The 23,318-nt window shown below is 39.6% G+C and overlaps 1 protein-coding gene across 1 annotated transcript; it reads left to right on the top strand.

Annotated features, from left to right (window-relative positions):
* Positions 1-73: 73 nt before the first annotated feature.
* On the top strand, positions 74-22,679 carry PTPN14 (protein tyrosine phosphatase, non-receptor type 14; the record flags this gene model as incomplete). Its single annotated transcript, XM_010182508.1, has 11 exons — positions 74-141; positions 3,371-3,441; positions 5,185-5,272; positions 7,713-7,801; positions 9,439-9,526; positions 10,231-10,313; positions 12,651-12,708; positions 15,978-16,056; positions 17,644-19,133; positions 21,325-21,468; positions 22,461-22,679. Coding segments are annotated over 11 exons (2,477 nt in total), but the record flags the coding sequence as incomplete, so codon positions are not given.
* Positions 22,680-23,318: the final 639 nt, after the last annotated feature.

The raw sequence follows: 23,318 nt of genomic DNA, 5'->3' as shown, positions 1-23,318 counted from the left end.
CACCCACCCCATTCATCAGTGGGCCTACATGTGTGGAAAGTGCTAAAATAAGTAATTGTGTTGTTTTTTCCAGCGGATTTTGGAGACTATAATCAGTTTGAATCTCATGACTTCCTCCGAGAATATGTCTTGTTTCCAATGGTGAGTTCCTTATCCCTCTCTTTTGTGGTCTTCTTTAAGTAATTTCTCCATGCCTCAGAGATGGCTTTGTTGATAACAGAGTAAAAGCACCGGCACTGAACTCTTAACAGAGTTCTTTGCTCCCCAAAACCTGCAATATACTTGATTGTATCTGAATGAATATATGCTATGGAAATTTAGCCCTTTTTAAGTTCATGTTAAGCCTCCACTAGGAATAAGTGTCAACAAATGAAAAGTACTTCCTTCAGTCAAAAAAGATTTTGCAGCTACTTGAAAAATATGTTTATTAGCAGTACTGCAGTATTAGTAACATGGCATAACAAGAGAATATGAGGGCTGCTGATGTAGTAAATGTTGTGTCACAGGACAAAACATGCAGCCTTTCCTGAAGAGAATGGGAATTTTTGACAACTGACTGTTAGACAGCAAAAGGATGAATTGAAGCATGAATCAGATAATCTCAAAATCTTCTCCCGGGACTGTGCTGTAAATGTGTTTTAAATTTACTTTGGAAACTAGGGAATAACTTGCAATCTGAGAAAAGTGGTTTAGGTCACTAATGGTGTTAGAAACTCTGGTGATAAATGCTAAGTACTTGCAATCCATGACATTGAGCCTCTCTGGCAGGATGGATTAGAGAAAAAAAAAGGCCTACTGAGGTTAAGGCTGGCTTTCTCTTGGACAAACAAGTCCATCAGCATGAGTCTTGAGTGTAAGCTTCGTAGAATCACTTAGGTTGGAAAAAACCTTTAAGATCATTGAGTCAAGTGTACCACTAAACCATGTTCCTAAGCACCTTATCTACCCATCTTTTAAATACCTCCAGGGATGGTGGCTGCACCACTGCTCTGCGCAGCCTGTTCCAATACTTGACAACTCTTTTGGTGAGGAAATTTTTCCTTATGTCTGAGCTAAATGTCCCTTGGTGCAACTCGAGGCCATTTCTTCTCATCCTATCACTTGTTACTTGGGAGAACAGACCAAACTCCACCTTGCTACGACCTCGTTTCAGGTAGTTGTAGAGAGCTATAAGGTCTCCCCTCGGCTTCCTCTTCTCCAGGCTAAACAACCTCAGTACCCTTAATTGCTCCTTATAAGACTTGTGTTCATAAAAGGTAAAGGATCATGGAATTCTTTCTAACTGGAAATAAAAATTGGAAGTGGGGTGGGGTTTCCATGCCTTGAGTGTATCTGCCTAGAAGTTAAGGCATCTGGTTTCCCTCTGCAATTAGTGAAGCGGCAGAGGGAGAATGATTCATCTCACTGTAATTTGGAGGCTTGAGAAAAGCACTTCCAGAAGCATTTCATCCCGTATACCAGTGCTCTCTGTACTTGAACTGCAGCAGATGGACCATTCTCAAGACCAGAAAGGTGACAGCTGTCTTGAAATTAAAGTGCAATGTTGAGCTGGTAGACAGAGTTCAATACCACCTGAAAAATTTCAGCAGGAAGAAGGGGAATTAATGAATGGGTAGAGATCTGAATATGCCTTGTATAGCTAGAATGTGGCTTCAATATTGACCTTTCACTAAGAGAATTCTGTTAGCCTGACTAGTGGAGTGGGATTTCTTTGGTAGACTGCCTTTATCTGTTGGTAAGTAATTGCTGATTTTGTGTGTAGCTGATGGCTTATGAAGTTGTGTACGTTAGTCTAAGTGAAAAAGGTGATGACTGCAAATATAGACAGAGGAATGTGTCGTCAAGCTGTCCCTTTGTAGACTACTGAACTTCTGCAAATTTCTTTCAATATACTGGTATTATTTTTCTATTCAGAAAAAAAAAAGTTAGGGGAGGGCTTAGGTCTCTAGGTGGCCTTTCAGGTGGTTAATTGCTGTTTTTTTTTCTTTAGATCCACCTCCCAGAACCCCTATTTTTGAGACAGTTGCCTACATGTTGGTGTGGTCAGCTCTCTTCTGTTGTGCATGTGCTCACTTTGTGGTATCTTGCCTTTTTATCCATGCTACTGTTGCTAAATTTAACAAGATCAGCAATGTGTCTGCTTCCTGCAGTCTTCGGAAGCCTACTCTTAAATCAACTGTTTCTCTAGATGTTTCTTTAACTACTTCTCTTTGCTCTTCTGGGGAGGAGTGGATAATGTAATAGTAAATATTTCACTGGAAGTTCGGTGACAGTTGCTAAGTGCTGCAGATATAAACTAGTCCTGAAGCAAGTGGGAGGATTTGAGTGAATCTTGGGTGTGGAAAGAGCCTCCAACAAGACCGTTGCCATAAATTCATTAGTGAAGTGAGCTGGTGGATGAGGGAGAGGCTGTTGCATTTGTACTGTTTGATCTTGCGAGGCTACAATGTATGTCAAATGGCATTTCTTCAGCATTGAAAAGAACAAAGTTATGTACATAGTACACCCCACAGGTGTGCAGCTGTGCATAGGCATGTACCATGCCATTTTTCATTAGCACGCTACCACTTTCACATTTTTTTGTGGCAGAAGCAAATATCGGAGGGAGGGCCCCATTGAGCAAGAAGCAGGCAGTGTATTTAAGTACATTACATGCAGCCTTAAGGCTTTTTAAAATAAAAATAAGAACTTCGAGGCTTTGCAATAAAGGTTCGGCTTCCTTATTATTTGCCTTGCATTTATGAGCAGACTTCCTTTATTAACTTGCTCCCAATTATTTCAAAATTGTTTCTACCACACGTTATTAAATTTGCAGAAGATAAAAAATTCTGCTCAGAAATGTGTTGCAAGCATAAAGTATATTTTACTTACTTGAAGAAGTAACAAAACTTTCAATCCCTTTTATCTTGACAAAGGGATTACTTGTAGGTTGCAGGATAAAAAATAACCATGCCTTCATTTTCCATGGTCTGTGCCTGATTTTGGGCTGTTTTAAAAGGTATATATTAATTTTTAGACTTCCAAGTATTCTTAAAAACTTGTTTGGTCCTTTTCCAGGAAAAGTTCCCTTATCTGTGCTCTGTACTTTGTTCTCCATTTTAAGTAAAAATCACCTTACTCCTATTTTTAACAGCCACTATTTACTAACCCCCCCCAAAAGATATATAAAAAACCCTGGACCCTCATGTTCTCCTTGCACATCTTCAGCATCCCATGCTCTGAGTTTCCATTGCAGTTGGTGATAGGTTCTCTCTTTGTACATGGAAGAACATGAACAGGAAACAATCCTGAAACATCTGCAGTCTTAATTCCTGTATTGCGTTTTGATTTTTCTGTCTCTTTGGGTGTCTAATACTTCGTATTCTCACAGGACTGGAACCAAGATGAAGCTGTCTTGGAGGAGCTGACTCAAAAGGTTGCTCAGGAGCACCGAACTCACAGGTGAGCTTGATATGTTAAGGTTTGGATTATTTTTTTTAATGGTCATCATCCTCCTGGTACTTCCCTTCTTCCCCATGCTTTTCTGGCAGAGGTAAACTAGCTTATCTTCATGTTACTATTGTGCTATGTCTCACTGGATTTTTAATTAGTCTATTTCCAAACATTACCAGCATCTTGTGAACACAAAATGGCCAAGGAACTTAATCCCAAATAAATGAGCATTTGCACCATAAAGTTTAATGAGCATGTGAAACACTAGTTGCACTACGTAGCAGTCTCCTTTCTTTTCATGATTTCATTTAAATCCTCATCATGAAGGACCCTGTGACTCGATTCGGGTTGGTCTGAGGGCCTGTCTGAGGGTTTTCTCTCAGTCAAGAGAGAGGGGTACACCCACTCTCAATGTCATGGAAATGAAAATAACAGGAGTTGGCGTTTAAGTCTTCTGTGCAAAAGATACAGTATGTTGTTCCTAGTTAGTGAGCTAGGAGTGTATGTGTTAGAGCTTCAGTACAAATGCCTTCTTTGTAAGCAGGCTGCTTTTGTATTATCTAGATGTTTTGGTGGTACAAGTATTCAATCCTCTAAAGTGCTGTACTTAGAAAAATGGTGGTGCCTATACATCATTGGGAATAATCATTTGTGTTGTATTATGAATTTGCATTTAAAGCTTTATAACAGAAAATCCAATAGTAATATTATGTGAAGGATGCAGCACTCCCTATTATATGACAGAAAATGGCTGTTAAGGGGCAAATACCAATCTCAGAGTCTAAGGCCATTCTCAGTCTGAGTTTCAATGCAGGCTTGGGCCTTTGGTGCAACCAGAGGGTTAGTGTCCAAGCTGGCCATGAACAGATCTGGTTCTGTTCTTCTCTTTCTGCCATGAGCTGCTTGTGTAATCTTGGTTAACTCAGACTTGAAAGGTTTCACTCCCCTGCTGTGCTCTTTAGTGTGATTTCTGCAACATAAAGATCAAATACTTGTCCTCACTTCAGCAGGTAGATCACATTCCACCTCTTTTCTCTCCCTCTTTCTCCCAAGTGTTTATCTGGTTCCTATATTTCTGTTTGTAAGCTTTGGTAAGGAGGAGCAAAGAGGAGAAACATTAATCGTGGCTTCTTTTGGAGCAATCTGCAATCCTTTCTGACCTGTTTTTGAGAACTGAAATCTGTCTGAATCCCTGAGCTGTGACAGCAGCACATGTGGGTACGTGTGTAAAAGTTTTTGAGTGGTGTGTTCTCTACTATGAAAGAGAATCTGCTCAACATTTGATTTAATGCTTTTAATGTTTTTAAACACCAAACATGAAAATGTAGTCCATCCCTTTTAAGTGATTTTAACCAACTTCAGTGGATTTGTTTGCTAAAATGCAAATTAGGGCCCCTATAGCTCAAATTGGCCATCCAGAACTAGATGCAACCTGATTAAATGACCTGATGTTTTCATAAAGCCTGGAAAATATTTGATGTGTGCAGAAGAAACTGAGTAATATAAGCAGTTGGGTTTGTTCCTCCTATAATTTGAACTGTGCTTTGTACCTTACCTTAGCAACATTTAGTAAAATTTCTCCTCTTGCTGATTATGGTTCTCATGTTGAAATTTAGTTTTGTGTTGTGCATTTCTAGGCAGCATCTCCAAAGGGCCTTCTAAAGTGGTTTGTGAATATCCCATTTTTTTACTCACATTTTTGTATGCATAGAATATTGAACCATTTGCTGCCTTTTGTTACTCTGATTGCAGTGGCATTACAGCAGCAGAAGCTGAGCTAATGTACATCAATGAAGTGGAACGCCTTGATGGGTTTGGACAGGAAATTTTCCCTGTGAAGGTATGCTGGTGTGTATTATAAAAGAACCTCTGAATCAAATGATGCAGGAGTCTGCAGCGAGCTTTGGAACACATGCAAATCGTGTTTGTCTGAAAGAGACAGGACTTGTTTCACTGTTCTGGAGGGTGAAATGACTGCTGGTGGTTTGAGTGGGCATTGCAGCATGAGAGGGTATCTTAGGCCTGTAGTGTTCCTTCTCTTCCACCAAAATCCTTTTCACAGAAGAGATTGCTATGTGCTAGGGCCTGCTCACTTGGGAAGCAGAGATGCTCCTTGCTTTTCTTTGAAGGGAGAGTGGCTGGGGCAGAAGAACCTCAGCTCTGGTCTCCTCTGAGAGTATAGGAAGATAAGACTTTTTCATGTCTTTCTACAGTAAGTTGCTATTTACCAAGCATTAACTTTACCTTTCTTTAGTTTCTTACGTGTGCACGTGAGTCCTCCACACACTTAAAATGGAAGGGAAGTTTCAAGGTTTATTTTGCATTTGTAGTCACTTTCCCTTCTCTGGAAGCCCCTTTCTGCCATGGACAATCTGCTTGGCATTATGGAGCACATGCCACCATGATAAAGTTGTGCTGAGAAACTGAAGACTGCTGTTACTGCCATGGCCCTTTTCTCTTTGCTAACCAACCCCAGCCACTGTAAGTTGTGGACTGGTAGCAGTTTTTCTGCTAGTTAAAGTTGACATGGAATTTCAAAACAAATCAAACTAACCGAAGTCCATGTCAAACAGAAAAGCTTTCTGCTGAAGTCAAAATTGATCTTTTCGCCAATCTGAAAATTGGCCTGAAGAGGAAAAGCTGAATGGCAAACATTATGGAATGTTTATTGCCAGTGGATGAAATAAATATTTTCTTCAAATTAATCTGGATTAATGTTGCATGCTGCTGCAAAGGCTTTCTGTGCTGGAATTGTCATTAGATATTCTTGCATGTCAGCAGGATAAGTATGAACAATGGACTGGGTGCTCTGCAAAATTGCAGGAAGATGTTACCCTTGTATCAAAGAGCAGCATGCTGGCCTTGTAGACAGATAGAATTGCATTCAAAAGGAAAATTTACAGATTTCTCTCTTGCTCCTATTAGAAAACACTATTAGAAATCTGTTTCCCTTTCTTTCTGGATGGAATTTGTGTGTATACACACACACACACATTTGTACAAATACATACATTTTCCCCAACATTTTCCCAATCTCTTTGCCTTCTAAAGCTGCCTCTGGGACAAGGCAGAGAAATGGCTAGTCCTCTAGTCAGACTAAACTGAAGACTGTCCACCATAGGACCTCTGCTGACTTGTATATGTGGAAGAATGCTGATGTATGCAGTACTGAGAATCATTGCATAGGCTGGGGCTTGAGAATTGACATCCATCATTTGGTTGCAAATGGCCTAACACTTAGTAGTTAGAAACATGTGCAGATACTCTGTTGTTGCCTTCTGGGGATCAAGAACAGCAAGGCCAGGAGAGCAGCTCTAATCTGATCGTTAGGAATGCCTGATGGTTTCAAGAACTTGCTCTTGCATAGTGCATTAACTTCTCTCATATCCTTTCTTCTAGCAGTTCTTTTTAACCACGCTTTTTGTGTTAGCATGATTTTTATTTACCACTTTAAAGTGTGAATCAATAACTGCAGCTGAGGGGGAGTGATTTTTGTTGATAAATGTAGAAAAACCTCTTTGTCAACAGCATTAAGCTTGTGTAGCAAAAAGGAAAAAAGCATTTTTAAGAAACCGACTGATTGTAAATTGGAAAGAAGCACATGGCTTTCAAACAGGAACCTGCAAGGAGACATGATAAGGCACAAAAGCAGTGTTCTGAAAAACAGTGCAAGAACAAAAGGTATTATGTGGGGCGTGCAGACAAATATTTAACCCAATAATTGAAAAACATTCAAGGATGTATCTGTATAGAGATGTAAGTACTTTCTAGAGTGACATGCTGTGAACTTCTACACGGAGTACTTAAAGGAGGAACTGTGAAGGGTATAGCTTTGGAGAGGGATTCCATCTCCAGGTGTGGTTTTCTGAAATCTCGACATGTTTTAACAGGTGAAGGGAGAAATGCTGTGAATGTGAAAGAGGGCTATTACTTTTGGTAGTCCTATGAACTGTAGATAGCTGTAATCACAATGATAGGGAATGTGGGGTATTACACAATGAATGCCAGTTTGTGGTGTGCATGTTGTTTGATAGAGGAGAACCTTGGGCTTGTTTAGCCTTCATCCGTTCTCAATAATCAACAGAATGAATCCAGTTAAGTGCTAACTGCTTTGAAATAATGAAAATCAGAGTCCGATCAAGCAGCAAATTATAGATTAGTCAAGGGTTAGTCCTGCATTAACCCTGAAGAAGGACTTCTGTTTGGTAGTTCAGCATACGTTCATATGCATGTATTGGCCAGTTTCTTTAGTAAACGAAATATATACCCTTTCTCTGCAGGATAATCATGGAAATGACATACACCTCGGTATTTTCTTCATGGGAATCTTCATAAAAAACAGAATTGGAAGGACAACTGTGATTTATAGGTAAAAACTAGGGTCTTCTGTATTTAAAACAAGTTTCTTTTCAGAGCTCCATGTGTGGGGTTTTTTTCTTACTTACATATGTGGCTTCAATAGTGCCAATCCTCTAACTAAGGAGTAGTCACCTCGCTGTTTTCAGGATTGGCCTCTTGGCCATAAAAGATGTGATAAAGAATAATTTCTGATGTCTGTGAATGGGTTTGATGGCAAGAAAGACGTAGTTGTCTGTCATGTATCTTGTTCTACTTAGAAGGCTTTGATACCTTTTCTTGCCTTTATGTCTGCTTCTTTGATGCTTCTGAATGCAAATCTGTTAAACCTCACGGTTGGCAGCCTAGGTGCTCAACGCTTCTGAAAATCTGGTTGCCATATTTAGGTGCCCCACTAAAAAAAAGCTGCACTTTCTAATTCTGTAATTTTGAAAATCCTGTGTCACTTGTTTATTTGTTCTGCTGTTTATTTTGGTTATTAAGAGTCACATAAGCCTTTCCATTAGCTTTCTTTTGTAGGTTTTATTATTTCTTATAAAAGTTTGTTCTCTATGAAAATGGTGCTAGAAATCTCCACGATTCCACAGAGGCTAGGATTTCACTCATTCTTCTTTGCTACTCTTCTGGACAGTATTTTCATGACTGTCAGTGTTAATTTGAAGTGGATTTTTACTAGCCCTGTTATTAGAATATGAGCTTTTGTGCAGCAAAAAAGAAGTGTTTTATGGGGAGCACTAATTTTTAGTCAGTAGCTAAGACTTCTGTCAGATGAGGGTTTGTTTTTTTCCTTAAAAAGACTTTCAGTGGTCATCTTCAAAAATGTTAGGGCTCCCTTTTCCATATAGCTGAAGTTTTGCATATTTAATTTTGATGAGAAATTAGATAATGCTTTAACTGTGCCAGGTGACAAAAGCAAGAAGTTTCTTCACCATGTAGTGTGATAGTTCATGCCGGGATCCTTGCTCTTTAGAAATATGCACTTCAAGCATCCTGCCATGACATGAAGAGGAATGCATGCTGCAAACAGAACAAACAAGTCCTTTCCATCCCCATGGATTGCATGCAATGTACGCAAATGTCTGTCAGCTATTTATAAGAAGATTATAACTCTGATCTTGGGTAACCTGACAATTACTTGAGAAAAAAAAAAAAGATTGCAAACATAAAACCAGAGTATTAACATGGTATGCATAGCCTACATAACCGTGTTGTCAACTTAACCTTCTTCAAGGAAGAACTGGCACTGGAGGAAAGTTGGGAACCACATTTGGGTAGGAATAGCACTATTAAAAAAAATAAATTAAAAAGTTCTATTGCATGTGGCTAAAATCAGTCAGTTCAAAACTGCCACAGTTCAGTATAATGTTTATCATGGAAATATTTTCAATGTATCTTCTATTGTGAGTCTGCAAATTGGTGTTTTTAAAAAGAGCTTTTAACTGTCCTGCTTTGGGTTAAGAGCTGAATATCTGTTTCTCCTTTAAGCAGAGCATAACTTCCTTTTTTTCCTGACCATGTTTCTTCACCAAACAGCTACTGAAAAGCTTTCCCATAAAACAGGACTCATGTTGACTAAGGGATTCTTAATGTGTTTGTGAAATGTTTGAGTGTAAGTGTTGGCAAACTCTACTGCATTTTTTTACTCTACAGGTGGAATGACATTGGGAATATAGCACATAACAAGTCTTCAATTGTTCTAGAGTTGATCAACAAAGAAGAGAATGTGCTCTTTCACACAGTAAGGAAAAGATCTAATCGGTGTCATCAAGAAAGCTCTTTATGTAAAAATAAACCTTTAAAATTCCACTTTCTCCAAGGGGCTCACTTACCATAAGCCCTCTCCCCGAAAATTCACATTTTACTTTGTGCAGAGAGTGTAATTAACTTTATTTAGCTACCAATATTTGTACTCTCCTCAAAGCATCCCAACATATGCTATGCTGGGAAGTGCCTGCAAAAACCTGAAGTGCTTGTGGTATGTAACATCCACAGTGCCACACTATCTTTTACGTTGGCATAAATATAGCAGCATAAGCAGTTGTAGAAACTGGGCATAAACTACCATGAGTGCACATACTGGAACTCAGAGGGCTGCAGTGCTGTTCTGTGCTATTTAAAATCACTCCACATCTCCCTGAACCAAGGTCAGTACAGAAACTGGACCAGCAAGCTTGAACCATTTTTTATTTTGTTGTCCCTTCTCCCTTCCCACTGTGACTTAGCAGTGAAGTGGCAGCATGTAAAGGCACGCCACTGAATTTCAGTAATTCAACGCCTTGAATGCTCTTGAAGGCACTAGACATGTTCTTGGCAGCCAGATTCTGTACGTGATGGACTTTACCATCCATTACTGCAATTGGATTTTTAAAACTCTTCTTTGTTACTTCTTGGTAAGAATAATAAAATGAATTATTATGTGTATTTTTTCTTTTGTGTTTGAAGGATGATCTTGAAAATGCCAAATATATTTCACGGCTGTTTGCAGCAAGACACAAGTTTTACAAACAGAATAAAATCTGCACAGAGTGAGTACTTTTTCTTCAGAGTTGTTTTCTGACACCCTGCTTTGGAATTGCTCTGAGTTTTGGTGTGTCTGGTTTTGTTTGTTTTTTTCTAGTCACTTGTGTCAGTTATTCTTTTTCCCTTTCCCTTGTTTTCTTTTTCTTATTTTGTTTTAACCACCAGCAAGAACAGACAATTGTGAATGAAATTTCATTCTGAGCCTTGTGAGGCTTGATGGTCCCCAAGCAGCCAAACCTGACAGTGTGTCTTAAACTGAAGCCCTTGGTCTCTGCCATTCATAACCCAGAATATTAGTATAAACTGGAGTGAAAGCTGACATATGTTAATATGCTAAAATGTGAGTTGCAGTAGCACTTTATAGATGTACTACCCATCTAGCAGCTAAGGTTGGTGGAAAACACAGGTTGCCATCTTCTAATTTGAGCAGTATAATTTATCTGCTTCTTATTTGCACCAAACAAGGGAGGACATCAGGGAACATTAATCTGCATAACGATACTAGTATGACACAGCAGGGACTGTAAATCTGAACCCAGAGTCTCCTTTAGGCTCTACTTTGAGCACTTTATTAAGGAACTGACCTTGAGCTAGCCCTCTTACACGTCTTAGGTGGATTCATCCTAACTGAAGGAGGAATTCATGAGGCTTTAGTTCTAAGTCAAAAGTCAGTTTATTAGCTGAGTATGTTTTCATTTGTACTAGCACACAGCAATTTTAGTTTGAGATAAATTTTGCTTTGAGAAATTTAGAGTTTTGAGGAATTTTCATGATGTACAGGGTTTGTATAGCAATGAGAACATGAATCCCTTGCAAAACTTATCAGCTTAGTTAGCTGAAAAGATATGAAGAAGTTCATCTCTATCAAGAGCTCTAGTTAGAGCTGGACATCCCATCTGTTTAGCTGGGTAATGCCATCTGTTGGAAAATAAAGCCAAAATGATGAAGGGAAGATTGGAAGGTCTAGCTTTCTAATATTACATATGCACACAATATATCAACGTATGGTGTGTTAGAGTATTGGAGAGACCAATGACATGATGTGCATAGAGTGATCTTTTCACTTATTGAAAAGATACGTTGATTAGGTTTCAGATGGCGTTTACAGTTCTTAGGAGGCAAGTGGAAGACCAAAAGATGTTTCTTAGCAGCATATAATGTGTTTCAGTAGCTCAGTACTAAATTTCATTTTAATGGTTTCAGAGGAATTCAGTTCAAAGGAAGGTCCAGATTGTGTCCTCTGTGACAGTCAAGAAAGAAAACAAAATACTGTGGTCTGTCATCTTGGAATATTTCCCCTTTGAAGTTGTATGTTGGAGTCAACAGAGAGGACTGTTTTGTTACCTTTCATAATCTAGACTACAGAAGCAATAGCTTTTTGGTCATGTTTATTTCCAAACACCAAGCAATAAGTATGTGGGTACCATGAACTGGATGTATGTAGTGGCTTCATATACAACTTACAAGTATTTGGACTAATAGGGATAGGGATAGGGAATGTCATGAGGTTGCTGAGTGACATAACTGGAATTTAAATGTATTTTTGCCATTAGAACAGCTCTCCTTCACAGTCTCACGTGGTATCAGATTGTGTGTTACAGCTTCAGATACTGATGACAGCATTTGCCAATGTGTGTTTTCTAGCCAAATAATTTTCCTGCTCTCTGTTAAAATGATAGTTGTTTGTTTTCCTGTGTGCATTTCCTCTAATCGCACATAACATCATTCACCAGATCAGAAACTGTAAGAGGACAAATTCCACCTTTCCTCTTTTCACGTAAGCACTATATTTCTGCCTCCTTCAACTTGTTTCTTTCCCTCATTCATTTTTCTTTTCCTCCTGCACTCCTTGTTCCTTCCATTGCACCTGGCTACTCTAACATTGTACGTGGCTTTCCTAGTATTATCTAACCAGTTGCGCTTCCCCCCCACCCCTTCCTGATTTGTGTGCTTTGCTTTGGAGTGATTGCTATTAATTTAATAAAATTGTCATTGTTTTAATGTTCCCCTTAAGTCACCTGAGACTGTGCCTGTGTGCCATGTTCCGTTTTTATTGCTTAAGAAACTTGTTTGATTGATTCCTTTTTAAACCAGAGTTTTTCTTCCTTGTGTTTCCAAGTAAGCCAAATAGGATAATGAACAGAAGGCATGTATATTTTGGAACTGGAATACTTCCTGTATTTAGTGAAGGTTCTGAATTATTTTCATTTATTCATATTTTTTTAAATCTCATTTATGAGCAATGCTTTCAGATTCTTCATCTCTTGTTTTTACCATTCATTCTTGAATCAGAATTGCAATATTGTAGTTTCTAGTATTTCTCTTTACTTTTTCTTCTACAGACAATCAAGTTCTCCTCCTCCCATCCGACGACGGCCCACTTGGAGTAGATCTTCCTTGGTATGTGCCACACTGGGGTCCTTAAGAATATCTGTACCATTTGTGATGGAATGGGGCATTGTGTAAGGTGGAATCCTTTCTAAATTTCAAGTAAATGCATTAACTCATTTCTTGTGGCAAGATGATTGGAATGAGTTTCAAGAGTGTGGCTTCCCAGGTTGATTAATTTAACTGGATAATATCACCACTGAGTATGAAAAATTACAGTCTTCAAGGCATTATATTTTTATTTACTCTGCAGATACTGAGCATCTTTTCTACTGGATTGAGGTTAAATTCAATATGTAAAGAAAACAGTCCTTTAGATAGACGTTGAAATGTGTTGTTCTGTATAGATCAAAAGCTAGTCATTAACTTCTCCTTTTGTGTCTCTGACATTCCTCATGTTTTTCTATAAAGTCTACTTACAATTTATCTTCTTGGGTTAAGAGCCTATTTTCTGTGTGAAGTTACTGTCATTTTAAGTAAAACTATTATGATCAGTACAGGATTGTGATGCAGTTTTTCATAAGCTATATATGTTTCCATTCAACTAATATCCATAAATACTGTGAATCTGACAAAACTGTTTAACTTTTTCCTGAAATCTTTACCAAAAACATTTGTGGGAATCTTTTTTCCTGGTCAGCATTAAGGACATATTTTTGGATCCAGTTTTAACATCTAGTATGTCAGTATTTCTAACAGTAATTCAGAACCCTGTAAGTAAGAGTAGCAACAGCACGGCTGGTCCCTTAGAGAGCAATATTACCTGTATGCAGGTTGCCAGTTTTCATTTGTAATATAGGTTATACCTGCTTTGGAGTAATAACTCCATTAGCCTATTGCTGTGAGGTGGAAAGCTAATGGGGACAGGAGTGTTTTCTTGACATATCCCCACAGTGTGGTTACACCTTGTGAATATGTTCCTAAATTAAGCTTAAGCAGGTACTGATATTAGGATAGCTTTATTTTGGCACAGGCTGTTTTCTTCTCCATTAGATCTAAGAGTTGCATTCTGTGTTTCCCAACCATTGGCCAGAAAGGTGTTGTAGCTGGCTCAGGTTTTCTTTGTCCTTTCATTCTTAGTATGTTTCTGAGGTGTTACGATACAGCAATACACAGGCTGTGTATTATGTTCTTGGAGGCGCATTTACAGTATTTTTGGTATCTGCTAGTTTGGTCCCTGGAGATGACTGTGAAAAACTGAAGGCGAAGAAATGAAATCTGCTTTGCACTCTTATGCTGTGGCCTCAGATATATCAGAAAGGGAAAAAGAGAGCTGCCTTCTATATTAACTGTGAAAAATGAAAATCTACTTTTTCAGAGGAAAAACAAATCCTGACCCTTTGTTTTGAACATAAAAATGCAACAAGTTTTAGAAAAAAACAATGTCTTAGGAAGAACAAGAGGAGAAATGTGTGCTCATCAATTAAAAAGTGAACTGAGCTGCAAACCAGTCACGCTGAACTTTCAACTGCTTTTTTCATAATTGTCTTGTTAACTTGTTGGAACAATTCTCTTTGGGGAGGAAAACAAAAAAGCCCTCCTGACTGTCGTCTGCACTGTACATACCTTTATACACCTATCTATTCATTTGTCTTGTATGGTAATAAATCAGTAGGCATAAATGGGAAGTGAAGTGGAATCTTTGTGGTGAGGCTCTGCCACTTCACTGAGGATCATGTTCATTACCTTCAGATTAAGACCCTTTATATGGTTTTGACATCATGGTGAACCTGCATTTCATGAACTATTACTTCAAAGCCATTTTATGCTCTTTTTCCTGTCAGGCTACTTGATGATGGTGGTTTTCCAGCAAAACCTCCTCAGTGTAGAAGATCTTAATGTGATTATATGTTTTAATTAGCTGATTTTAAAAAATAAAAATCTAAGTAATCCTTAAGTTGGATAGATACTGATGTTTTGCAGACCTCAGTCTTCTCCTGTTTTGTCAGAAGAAGCAGATGGGCCTTTAAAAAACCCAAACCAAAACACAACAGAATATTCCCTAATTTCTTGCAGATACCTTCCATAACAGCGATCACAAAGAAAACTTTCTGCTCTGGATCTGTACTTCCCAGTAGAAGTCACTTCTTCCTTGCACTTTTCCTCTGCACCCTATTTGTTAGGCTCTCCAGCCCTCTGGTTTGTTCCAGGCTGAGCTCTGCTACTCAGGCTGTCAGCAGCAGGCTCCTTCGCCTGGAGTGTTCAGCGAGAGCAGGTTTTTACGTCCCTGGAAGTAATTTTTGTAGCAGAAATGCTTCCTGTAATCTTCCAGCTCTGGCTTAACACAGCCATTTTGTACACAAGAATTTGTATTTGTGCTCAGTTTCTTTGATTCTCGTTCCTTCTCTCCATTTACATAGAAAATATAAATTGAACCCCTTCCCCACTCTCTCTTCAGGAGCTAACTTCTTTGGTGCTCATTTTGTGCAAGTGAAGGTAAATTATTTGGTATTTCTTTTTTGTCTTGGGCATCCACAGTACTCCTTAATAGTTTGAACTACTTGAGTCAACCTAGTCAAAAACCCCTTAATTCCACTGTTAATGGAGATACATTCATGAGACAAGAGTGCCTTCTCTCTCTTTCTGCTGACTTTTTCGTTTCAAAGTATGTTTCCATACACTTTGTTCAGTGGCACCAGACAGGACATCACAATGCGGGTGGTAAAATATGATTGCGAACCACAATGGTTAACCAATGGACAAAGCTGTGATTTAATTCTCTGTAAATGATCCTGCTGATTTAGTGCTAAATTGCCCCCTGTGATACTTGTGTTAAAAAGCTTGTTCAGTGCAGATTGTTGGAAGAAGGCTTCAATTCATTATCTAGGGAATCAAATGCCCATGTGATTTGCAGTTGTTTTAAGTCTATATGTGCTCCTATTGCTTGTATAACAGTGCTCTAAGTCCTTCAATTTGTTCCATCACCTGCTTTTGTCCTGATTAGGTGTTTGTTTTGTTTTAATTCTTCAAGGGCAAGGGCTTTTAGTAAACTTTTGAAATGTTCTGAGTGAGCTGGGAGTCTGGATGTTATTTTTTGAAGTAGTTGAGCTTAAAGAAGTCTTAACTGGTCATCTTTGGGCTCCATAACAAAATATAGAAAACAATTTGCAAAATGTTACTTTCTGTTCTATAAAGAAATGCTAAGCCATGTGTCTTTGGCTGGGTAAGAAAGAGCAGTATTCAGTGGAAAGTGTATAGAATCATTTTTCCTGCTTCAGCTGCAAAAACTGTAGCAAACAGAGTTCCTAATGCTTTTTTTTCTCCTTGTGCTTTTATTTCAGCCACGACAGCATCCATTTATACTGCCTCCGATGCATGTCCAGTGTGGAGAACACTACACTGAAACACATAATTCACAAGGTACTTAGAGCATATATTTTTCCTTTAATGGACTTCAATTTTATGCATATGCAGAGAAGCTCCTACCATTTATGTCTAGATTTTCTAATGCCATCATGGTCAAATGGGAGAGCTCGCAGTTTTATAGTTAATGTTGCAGTAAGTCTTCTGTTTAAAGTCTATTTTCAGTTTTCAAATTTCTCTGAAATGTCTGTGCATGATTATATGGACCTTAAACTTGGTATTCCAGTTCAGTGAGCTGAAAAAAGTATTTCTAAAGGAACTATGATGGCTGTACTCAAAGGCAATGCCAGCTGGGGCCAGGGAGAGAAATGGAGTGAAGGAAAAGGAGACAGCAAATACCTTTTCTTGTAGGAGAAATCATAGTGTCTTGGTCATGAAACTGTATATTTGGCTAACCTTCTTCTGCTGATTTTTCACCAACATCTGCCTGCCTTGTTAGCCTTCTGGACTTAAGGAGGGTTAACTGTTTTTACCCCCATGTTTGATGAACAAATTCTCTAAGAGGTCATACCAGGTTACTTTAATCAAGGCTGGGAATGGAGCCCAGCCCCTAAACACTTTGAGTCTCACACCCTTAACCACACTGCCTTTTGCAATACATGTAGGCAGGTCTGTTGTGAACTGCAAAGAACATAGCCTGAGAGGTGCAGTTGAAGTGCTCTCACCAGTAGAGGAACTCTCAATCATTCCTGATAGTGTTTTAAAGTTGTGGTGGTCTGATTAATTTTAAGGTAGAATTTTATAAGTTTTGAAAGGAGCCGTTCAGAATAGTTTCTTGCACACAGTAGAAGGTTTGACTTAGTGGCTACTGTGAAGCTGAGACTCTGAAGGGGAATATTCTCAATTTTAGAAGAATTGTGAAGTTCCCTCAGTTTTACCATAGACTTCTCTATACTGTTGAAGAACTAGCTGATTTCAGAGATTTGTTACGAGATTTTCAACATGGACAGTCTTGCAGTAAAGTTTTGATCTAGGACTTCATTGTTACCTTCTTGATTCCCTCTCAAATATCCTTTGATGAAGTATTTAATATTCTTTAGAGCTCATCTGTAGAGTGTTGGGGTTTTTTTTCCTCCCCCCCTCCTCAGTCTTGATCACCCTGCTGTGTTATACTTCATATCCTCAAAACTCTTGGTTTGTCAGAAGTAGGATTTTCAATTTCACAGTCCTCTGCTACTTTGAAGCACAGGCAGCAGTGCATCGACAGAAAAGACAAAAGAATTTTTAGGATTACCATAGGCAGCAGCAGTGAATCCTTCCAGGATGGCAAGGACAGAGATGCTCCTTTATTCTTCCTTTCCACCCCTGGCAAAAACACTTCCTCCCTTCCCTTTTCATGTCTCCCACAAGGATCTGAACTACCATATTTTGTTATCTGTTGAGAGTGTGTATGGGAGTAGCTTTGTTTTAGTTCTATTTCAGTGACCCAAGGATGCTTCGAAGATCAAATGTTCCCTGCAGTTGTTGTACACTAAGCTGTCTCTGTAATCATTCAAGCAGATTGAATGCATTTGAAGTTTTGGTAACATTGAATGAGTCCTTGTATGTTGAAATTGTCAATGTCTTTATCTCTGCTCTACACAGATAGCATTTTCCATGGAAATGAAGAAACTTTCTACTGGAGGTCTCAGACCAGTTTAGACAGGTGTCCAGTGGACTTCAGCTACCTGAATGGTAATGGACCCAACGGGAGTGTATGCAGTGCCCACAGCATGAACTCCCTCAGTCGCTCACAGAACTTCATCCAGGCATCTCCAATGTCCTCAAATCTGAGCATCCCTGGAAGCGACATCATGAGAGCAGACTATATCCCCAGCCACAGACATAGTGCAATCATAGTACCATCTTACCGGCCAACTCCAGATTATGAAACTGTCATGAGGCAAATGAAGAGAGGAGTGATCCAGATGGATAGCCAAAGTCAGTCTTTGAGGAATCTCAATATTGGGAACACACATGCTTATAACCAGCCGGAAGACCTAGTTTACAGTCAGCCTGAGATTCGAGAGAGGCATCCTTACACGATTACATATGGGCCCCAGGCTGGAGGCTATAACAAGCCTGTAGTCCCATCTGACCAAATGAACCCTAATAATGCTGTACAAAATAAGACAGCAGCCAGTGCCATATCCCACACTGTCAGCACACCAGAACTGGCTAACATGCAGTTGCAGAGCGGCCAGAGTTACAACGCAGCTCACATGTTAAAGAACTATCTCTTCAGACCCCCACCTCCATACCCACGCCCACGTCCTGCCACTAGCACGCCAGACCTGGCGAGCCACCGGCACAAGTACGTCAGTGGGAGCAGTCCTGACCTGGTCACTCGCAAAGTCCAGCTCTCAGTAAAGACTTTCCAAGAGGACAGCTCGCCGGTCGTCCGTCAGTCACTGCAGGAGGTCAGTGAGCCCCTCATGGCAGTGAAGCATCATGTAGCTGTGAACAAGCGCCACAGTTTGGAAGTTATCAGCAATATGGTACGTGGTATAGAAGCCATGGCATTAAAAACTTTAAATGCCCCTTTGCCGCGCAGGAACACTTTGCGGGAGCAGGTGCAGCCGGAAGAGTCGGTTCAGATGGGGCATGAAGTCCAGCAGGTTCCTCATTATCATCACAAAAAGACATTCTCTGATGCCACGATGCTGATACACAGCAGTGAGAGTGAGGAGGAAGAAGAAACCTCAGAATCTGTGTCACGAATAACAGCCCTCCATGAGAACATGGAGTACAGTGCTCAGCTGCAAGCTGCCTTGGCTAGAATACCAAATAAACCTCCTCCGGAGTATCCTGGGCCTCGTAAAAGTGTCAGCAATGGAGCCCTGAGGCAGGACCCTGTTAGCATTTCTGTGGCTGTAGCCAGGGCCAAGGCCATGAGGCCAGGGCCTTCCAAAGCCATTAGTGTCTCTCGAACTGATCAAATGGCAATAAACGGGTCTTCTCTAGGGCCCTCTATCTCAGAACCTGACCTCACAAGTGTGAAGGAGAGGGTCAAGAAAGAACCTGTCAAGGAAAGGCCTGTGTCTGAAATGTTTTCTATTGAGGACAGCATTATAGAAAGAGAAATCATGATGAGGGTAAGTGCCTGCCTTTGTTGCCATGGCTTCTTGGAAATTAGCAATCATATAGATCACTTTCCATACTAGATAACTGTTAGATCAGTAAACTGTGGGGAACATGTGGGTGGGAAGGTGTTGATTTGCTTGAAGGTAGGAAATATGATATTAAATGCCACAAACAATTTGTTTTTGTGGGTCAGTGTGGCCACCAAAGAGGCTGATCCCATGCAGTGCTGTTGAGGTTGTCTGTTTCCTCCACTGTGGTTTTTCAGCTGCTGGCTACATCCGCGACTGATACAGCTGATAGTGCCACCACCCTGGCAGCAGTGCCAGCTCGAGGTGGTGGCAGAGCACGCAGCAGGATGACGAGAAGGCTGACCACAAAGTGTCCCCCCCCCCAGTGCTCACACCCCTTCTGCCTGCATGGCTCTCTAGCCCCTGCAGATTTGAGGGCAGGAAATGTTCGTTGAGGTGGACAAGAGGTTGTGTTTTGGCACTGGTGTTTTATTCCTTCTGTGCAGGGGTGTAACGTACTGGATCAGTAACTAATTAGATTGAAATACTACCGTATATTCAAAGCAATTTCTAGACATATGTATAGTGTTTCTTGTTCATTGGTGATCCTTACACTGATGTAATGGTTAGGAATCAAATTTGGGCCACCAAGTTCTGTCATGGAGACTGAATTTACTCCTTGAAGAATCTTAAACTTTAAACATAAAATAGATACTTGACTATAAAACACAATTTTTCATGAATAAATACTGTAGACATTGGTGTATTGACAAGCATAGATAACGCTCTTTTGATCTTCTGAGGAAAAAAAAAATTGACAAACAGGAACTCAAAGGATTTTAGGATGGAGATGAAGGTAAGAAGAGAGCTTAGAGATGTTGTTCAAGTACTTTTCCTCTGAATAATCATCCAGATCAGCCTTTGGTCAAAAAGTGCTGCTGTTTTTGAAAGTAAAGGAGTGGTCTTAGCATTGAGCTTTTAAGGGGGTTTCAGCCTCGATCATCAGTCTTAACACATGCAGACCTTCCTTTTGTCATAGGAATCACATGATATAATAATGGTAATTTGATGACCTTGATCTTTTAAACATAGGCTTTTTTACCTTGCCAGTAGTAGTAATAACGAAATCCTCAAACACAATAAAACTACTTGCATTTTCCTGCGTTCTGAAAGTAAGAAGAGAAAGCAGAGCGGGTTTGGATTTTTGTTTTGCTTTCTTGTTTGTTTTTCACTGACTGCTCTGGAGGAACTCAGTGGTAAGGAAAAAGTTCACAGGCTTTTGAAAATCAAGCCATTTATATATGTCCGAGGGCATTTGGGTTCAATAGTGTGTTTCCAGGAGCTGAGCTTGGCCTGCATGGTGACCACAGCTTCCATAAGCATGCTGGGAACCCGACTTCCCTTGTGCTCATCTCTCTTTCCAAATCCAGTAGAAAGAAATGTTGAGAAAATGAAATAAAATATCCCTAATTCGGCTCGTTCTAGAGATGATCTGTCCTGTGCATGATGTTTCAGCTCCCAGGGACATAAAGAGGGCAGCAAGATGAATTTAAAATTCGTACTCTGGTTTTCCACGTTGCAGCACAATATGATGCATGAATATGATAAACTATATCCCTCCCTGGCTGCTGTTCGTTCGGTTTTGGGGATATGTGAGCTCAGTTTTTAGTGCAAAATATATCATCGGTGCTATTTGAATTGCCATAATAGCTGAGTGCATCAGAAGACTTCTCATTTGAAGTATTACCATCACAGAAGACAAACAACTGTCCTGTGCTTTACTGTTTGTTGTAATAGATTGAAATTACTGCTTTTTAAAAGATGCCCCAGGTATCTTGGCTACGGTACTGCTGTTTTAACGTAACAGGGTGATGCTTTGTGTGTCCTGCATTCAGAAAAATGTTTGCAGAAAAATGCTTGAGATTGCATTTGTATGCCTTTTGTTGGCATGTAAACTGTATTGTATGCTGTGATTGCTGCTTTGAAATTAAAATTCTGTGCTCCTGTAGGAGCAGGCCTTTGAGGAATAACAGGAAGAATAGAGGTTGTATTTGAATTTACGATGCTAATGGTGATCATCTGCATTCCTTGGCCAGAGAGTTGCAGATTTTGGAGATTAAAAAAACATTCCAGCATTTTACTGGCATTATAAATAATCACACAGAGATGAAAACGTGCCTTTTCTTGCCAAAAGAATCTAGAAAAGCAGAAGATGGCAGGCCTGGAGGCCCAGAAGAGGCCCTTGATGTTGGCAGCACTGAATGGACTCTCAGTTGCTAGGGTTCCAGTGCCAGAGGACAGCCAGGATGAAGTCACCAAGGTGCCTATGGATGAGAGGGTAAGATGGAGGCTTGTGAAATGTTGCTTGTTCCCTTTGTTCTCAGCAGCATGAAGTTTCTAAAATATTAAAATTTCATTTAAAATGTGAAAAAAAATTCTCTTAAAAGTTTTCAGAGCCATTCATGGAAAAGGTCTGTGGTTAACACTGGTGTCTTTGGATGCTGACAAAACATTAAATGCCTTGAATGTTTACTGAAGCCAGTGAAAATTGGGGCTTAACGTGACCACACAACGTCATACAAGATCAAGCTGTAAATCTAATATTTTGCGCGTTTTTCGCTTGATCAGGCAGTCCTACAGCGATCATCCTTGAATACCATCTGTCATGTTCTGATACAACTAAGGAGTTCAGTTAATGTCTCTAATGGGATTAAATTAAAAATAAAAGTTTGCCTCCTGATGTTTGCTCATGTGGATGTGTGCATGTATATGGAATTTCTGAAATTAAAACAGTTGCTGCCATTAAGATTCGAGACACATATTTGCAAAGAATCTTTATGGACAGAAACTTGTGTTGCCTGGTATGCAGACGACAGAACTTAATGTCTGCCTGAATGTCTGTGGGGTTGTGTTTAACCACAGAAATGGCATACTTGCAAGTTAGTTGAAAATGTGGACCACATCACACTTCTCACAATATGAGCTTCTTCCTAAAAAGATAAATTTAAAATATTTTATAAGTATCTTGTGGTGAAATCACATACAAATTCATACTGAACCAGGACTGTATTTAGCATGGTTTTGCTTTTTATGGTATCAGTCTTAAAAAATGTGGAGGTGGAATCTAAAAATGTAACATTTGGTTGTGATTTCATTGAGTACAAGTAAGAGCGTGTTGTGTTTCCTCAGACAACTGCAACTGAAAAAAGGAGTGAGTGAGAGAATGTTATGGCTGTATCTTGAAATTCAATGAACTGATGAACGAGTCCAGTGGTAAATGTTCTTCCAGGAAGAACTGATGGATTTGTGTTCCTTTTTGTTAAATCTTAGTGCAAAATCTTGAAGAGGAAGTTGGAAGAGGGGATGGTGTTTACAGAATACGAGCAGATTCCAAAGAAAAAGACAGATGGGATCTTCACCACTGCCACCTTGCCTGAAAACACTGAACGCAACCGCATCAGGGAGGTTGTTCCTTACGAGGAGAACCGAGTAGAGCTGGTGCCAACCAAAGAAAATAATACAGGCTACATCAATGCTTCACACGTCAAGGTAAAAGCTCTCTTGAACTTTGCTTTGCAAATGAAGTTATGTTAAAGCTTTGTTTGCAGTTCTGGATGCACAGCAGCGGTTTTTTTTGTAACTCTGGAAATTCTGCAAAGGTGGTTTAGTCAGAATGCATCATTGTACCTTTGTGTCAGCACGGGCATCTGTGAAGTCCCCTGTCAACTACAATGCATTAGTTGATTTATTTGCTAGAAACTGGGAAGTCATTTTAGAGAAGCATCCTTACTCTTTTATGTCCACCTCTGCCAGCTGGTTGTGGAATGTCTTCATGGGTTAATGTGGACAGAAATGCTATGTTTCTTAAACCTCATGAAAATGCATTAGAGAAGCCCCAGTACTTCAAATGTAATATGGTTGTTGTGACCCTGTTCCTGAAAGAAGGAGCAGCTAAGCACAGGGCAAGGAGATGTTACTCCTAGAAAGGAATACAGTCATAGTTTCATGTTCACATGCATACTACCATTATATATATATATATATATACACACTTTTTTTTTTTTTAAAAATCACTCAACTGTCATGCTAAAAGGAAGAAATGTTGAGTATATATTGATAAAGAGAACACCTCACTAATGAGATCCCTGTGTGCATTTTCATGACGTTTACAGGCTTGGGGGCAAGTGG

This window comes from Mesitornis unicolor, unplaced genomic scaffold (assembly GCF_000695765.1).
Source record: "Mesitornis unicolor isolate BGI_N332 unplaced genomic scaffold, ASM69576v1 scaffold31524, whole genome shotgun sequence".
Lineage (NCBI taxonomy): Eukaryota > Metazoa > Chordata > Aves > Mesitornithiformes > Mesitornithidae > Mesitornis > Mesitornis unicolor.
This window is presented reverse-complemented; position numbering and strand designations above follow the sequence as displayed.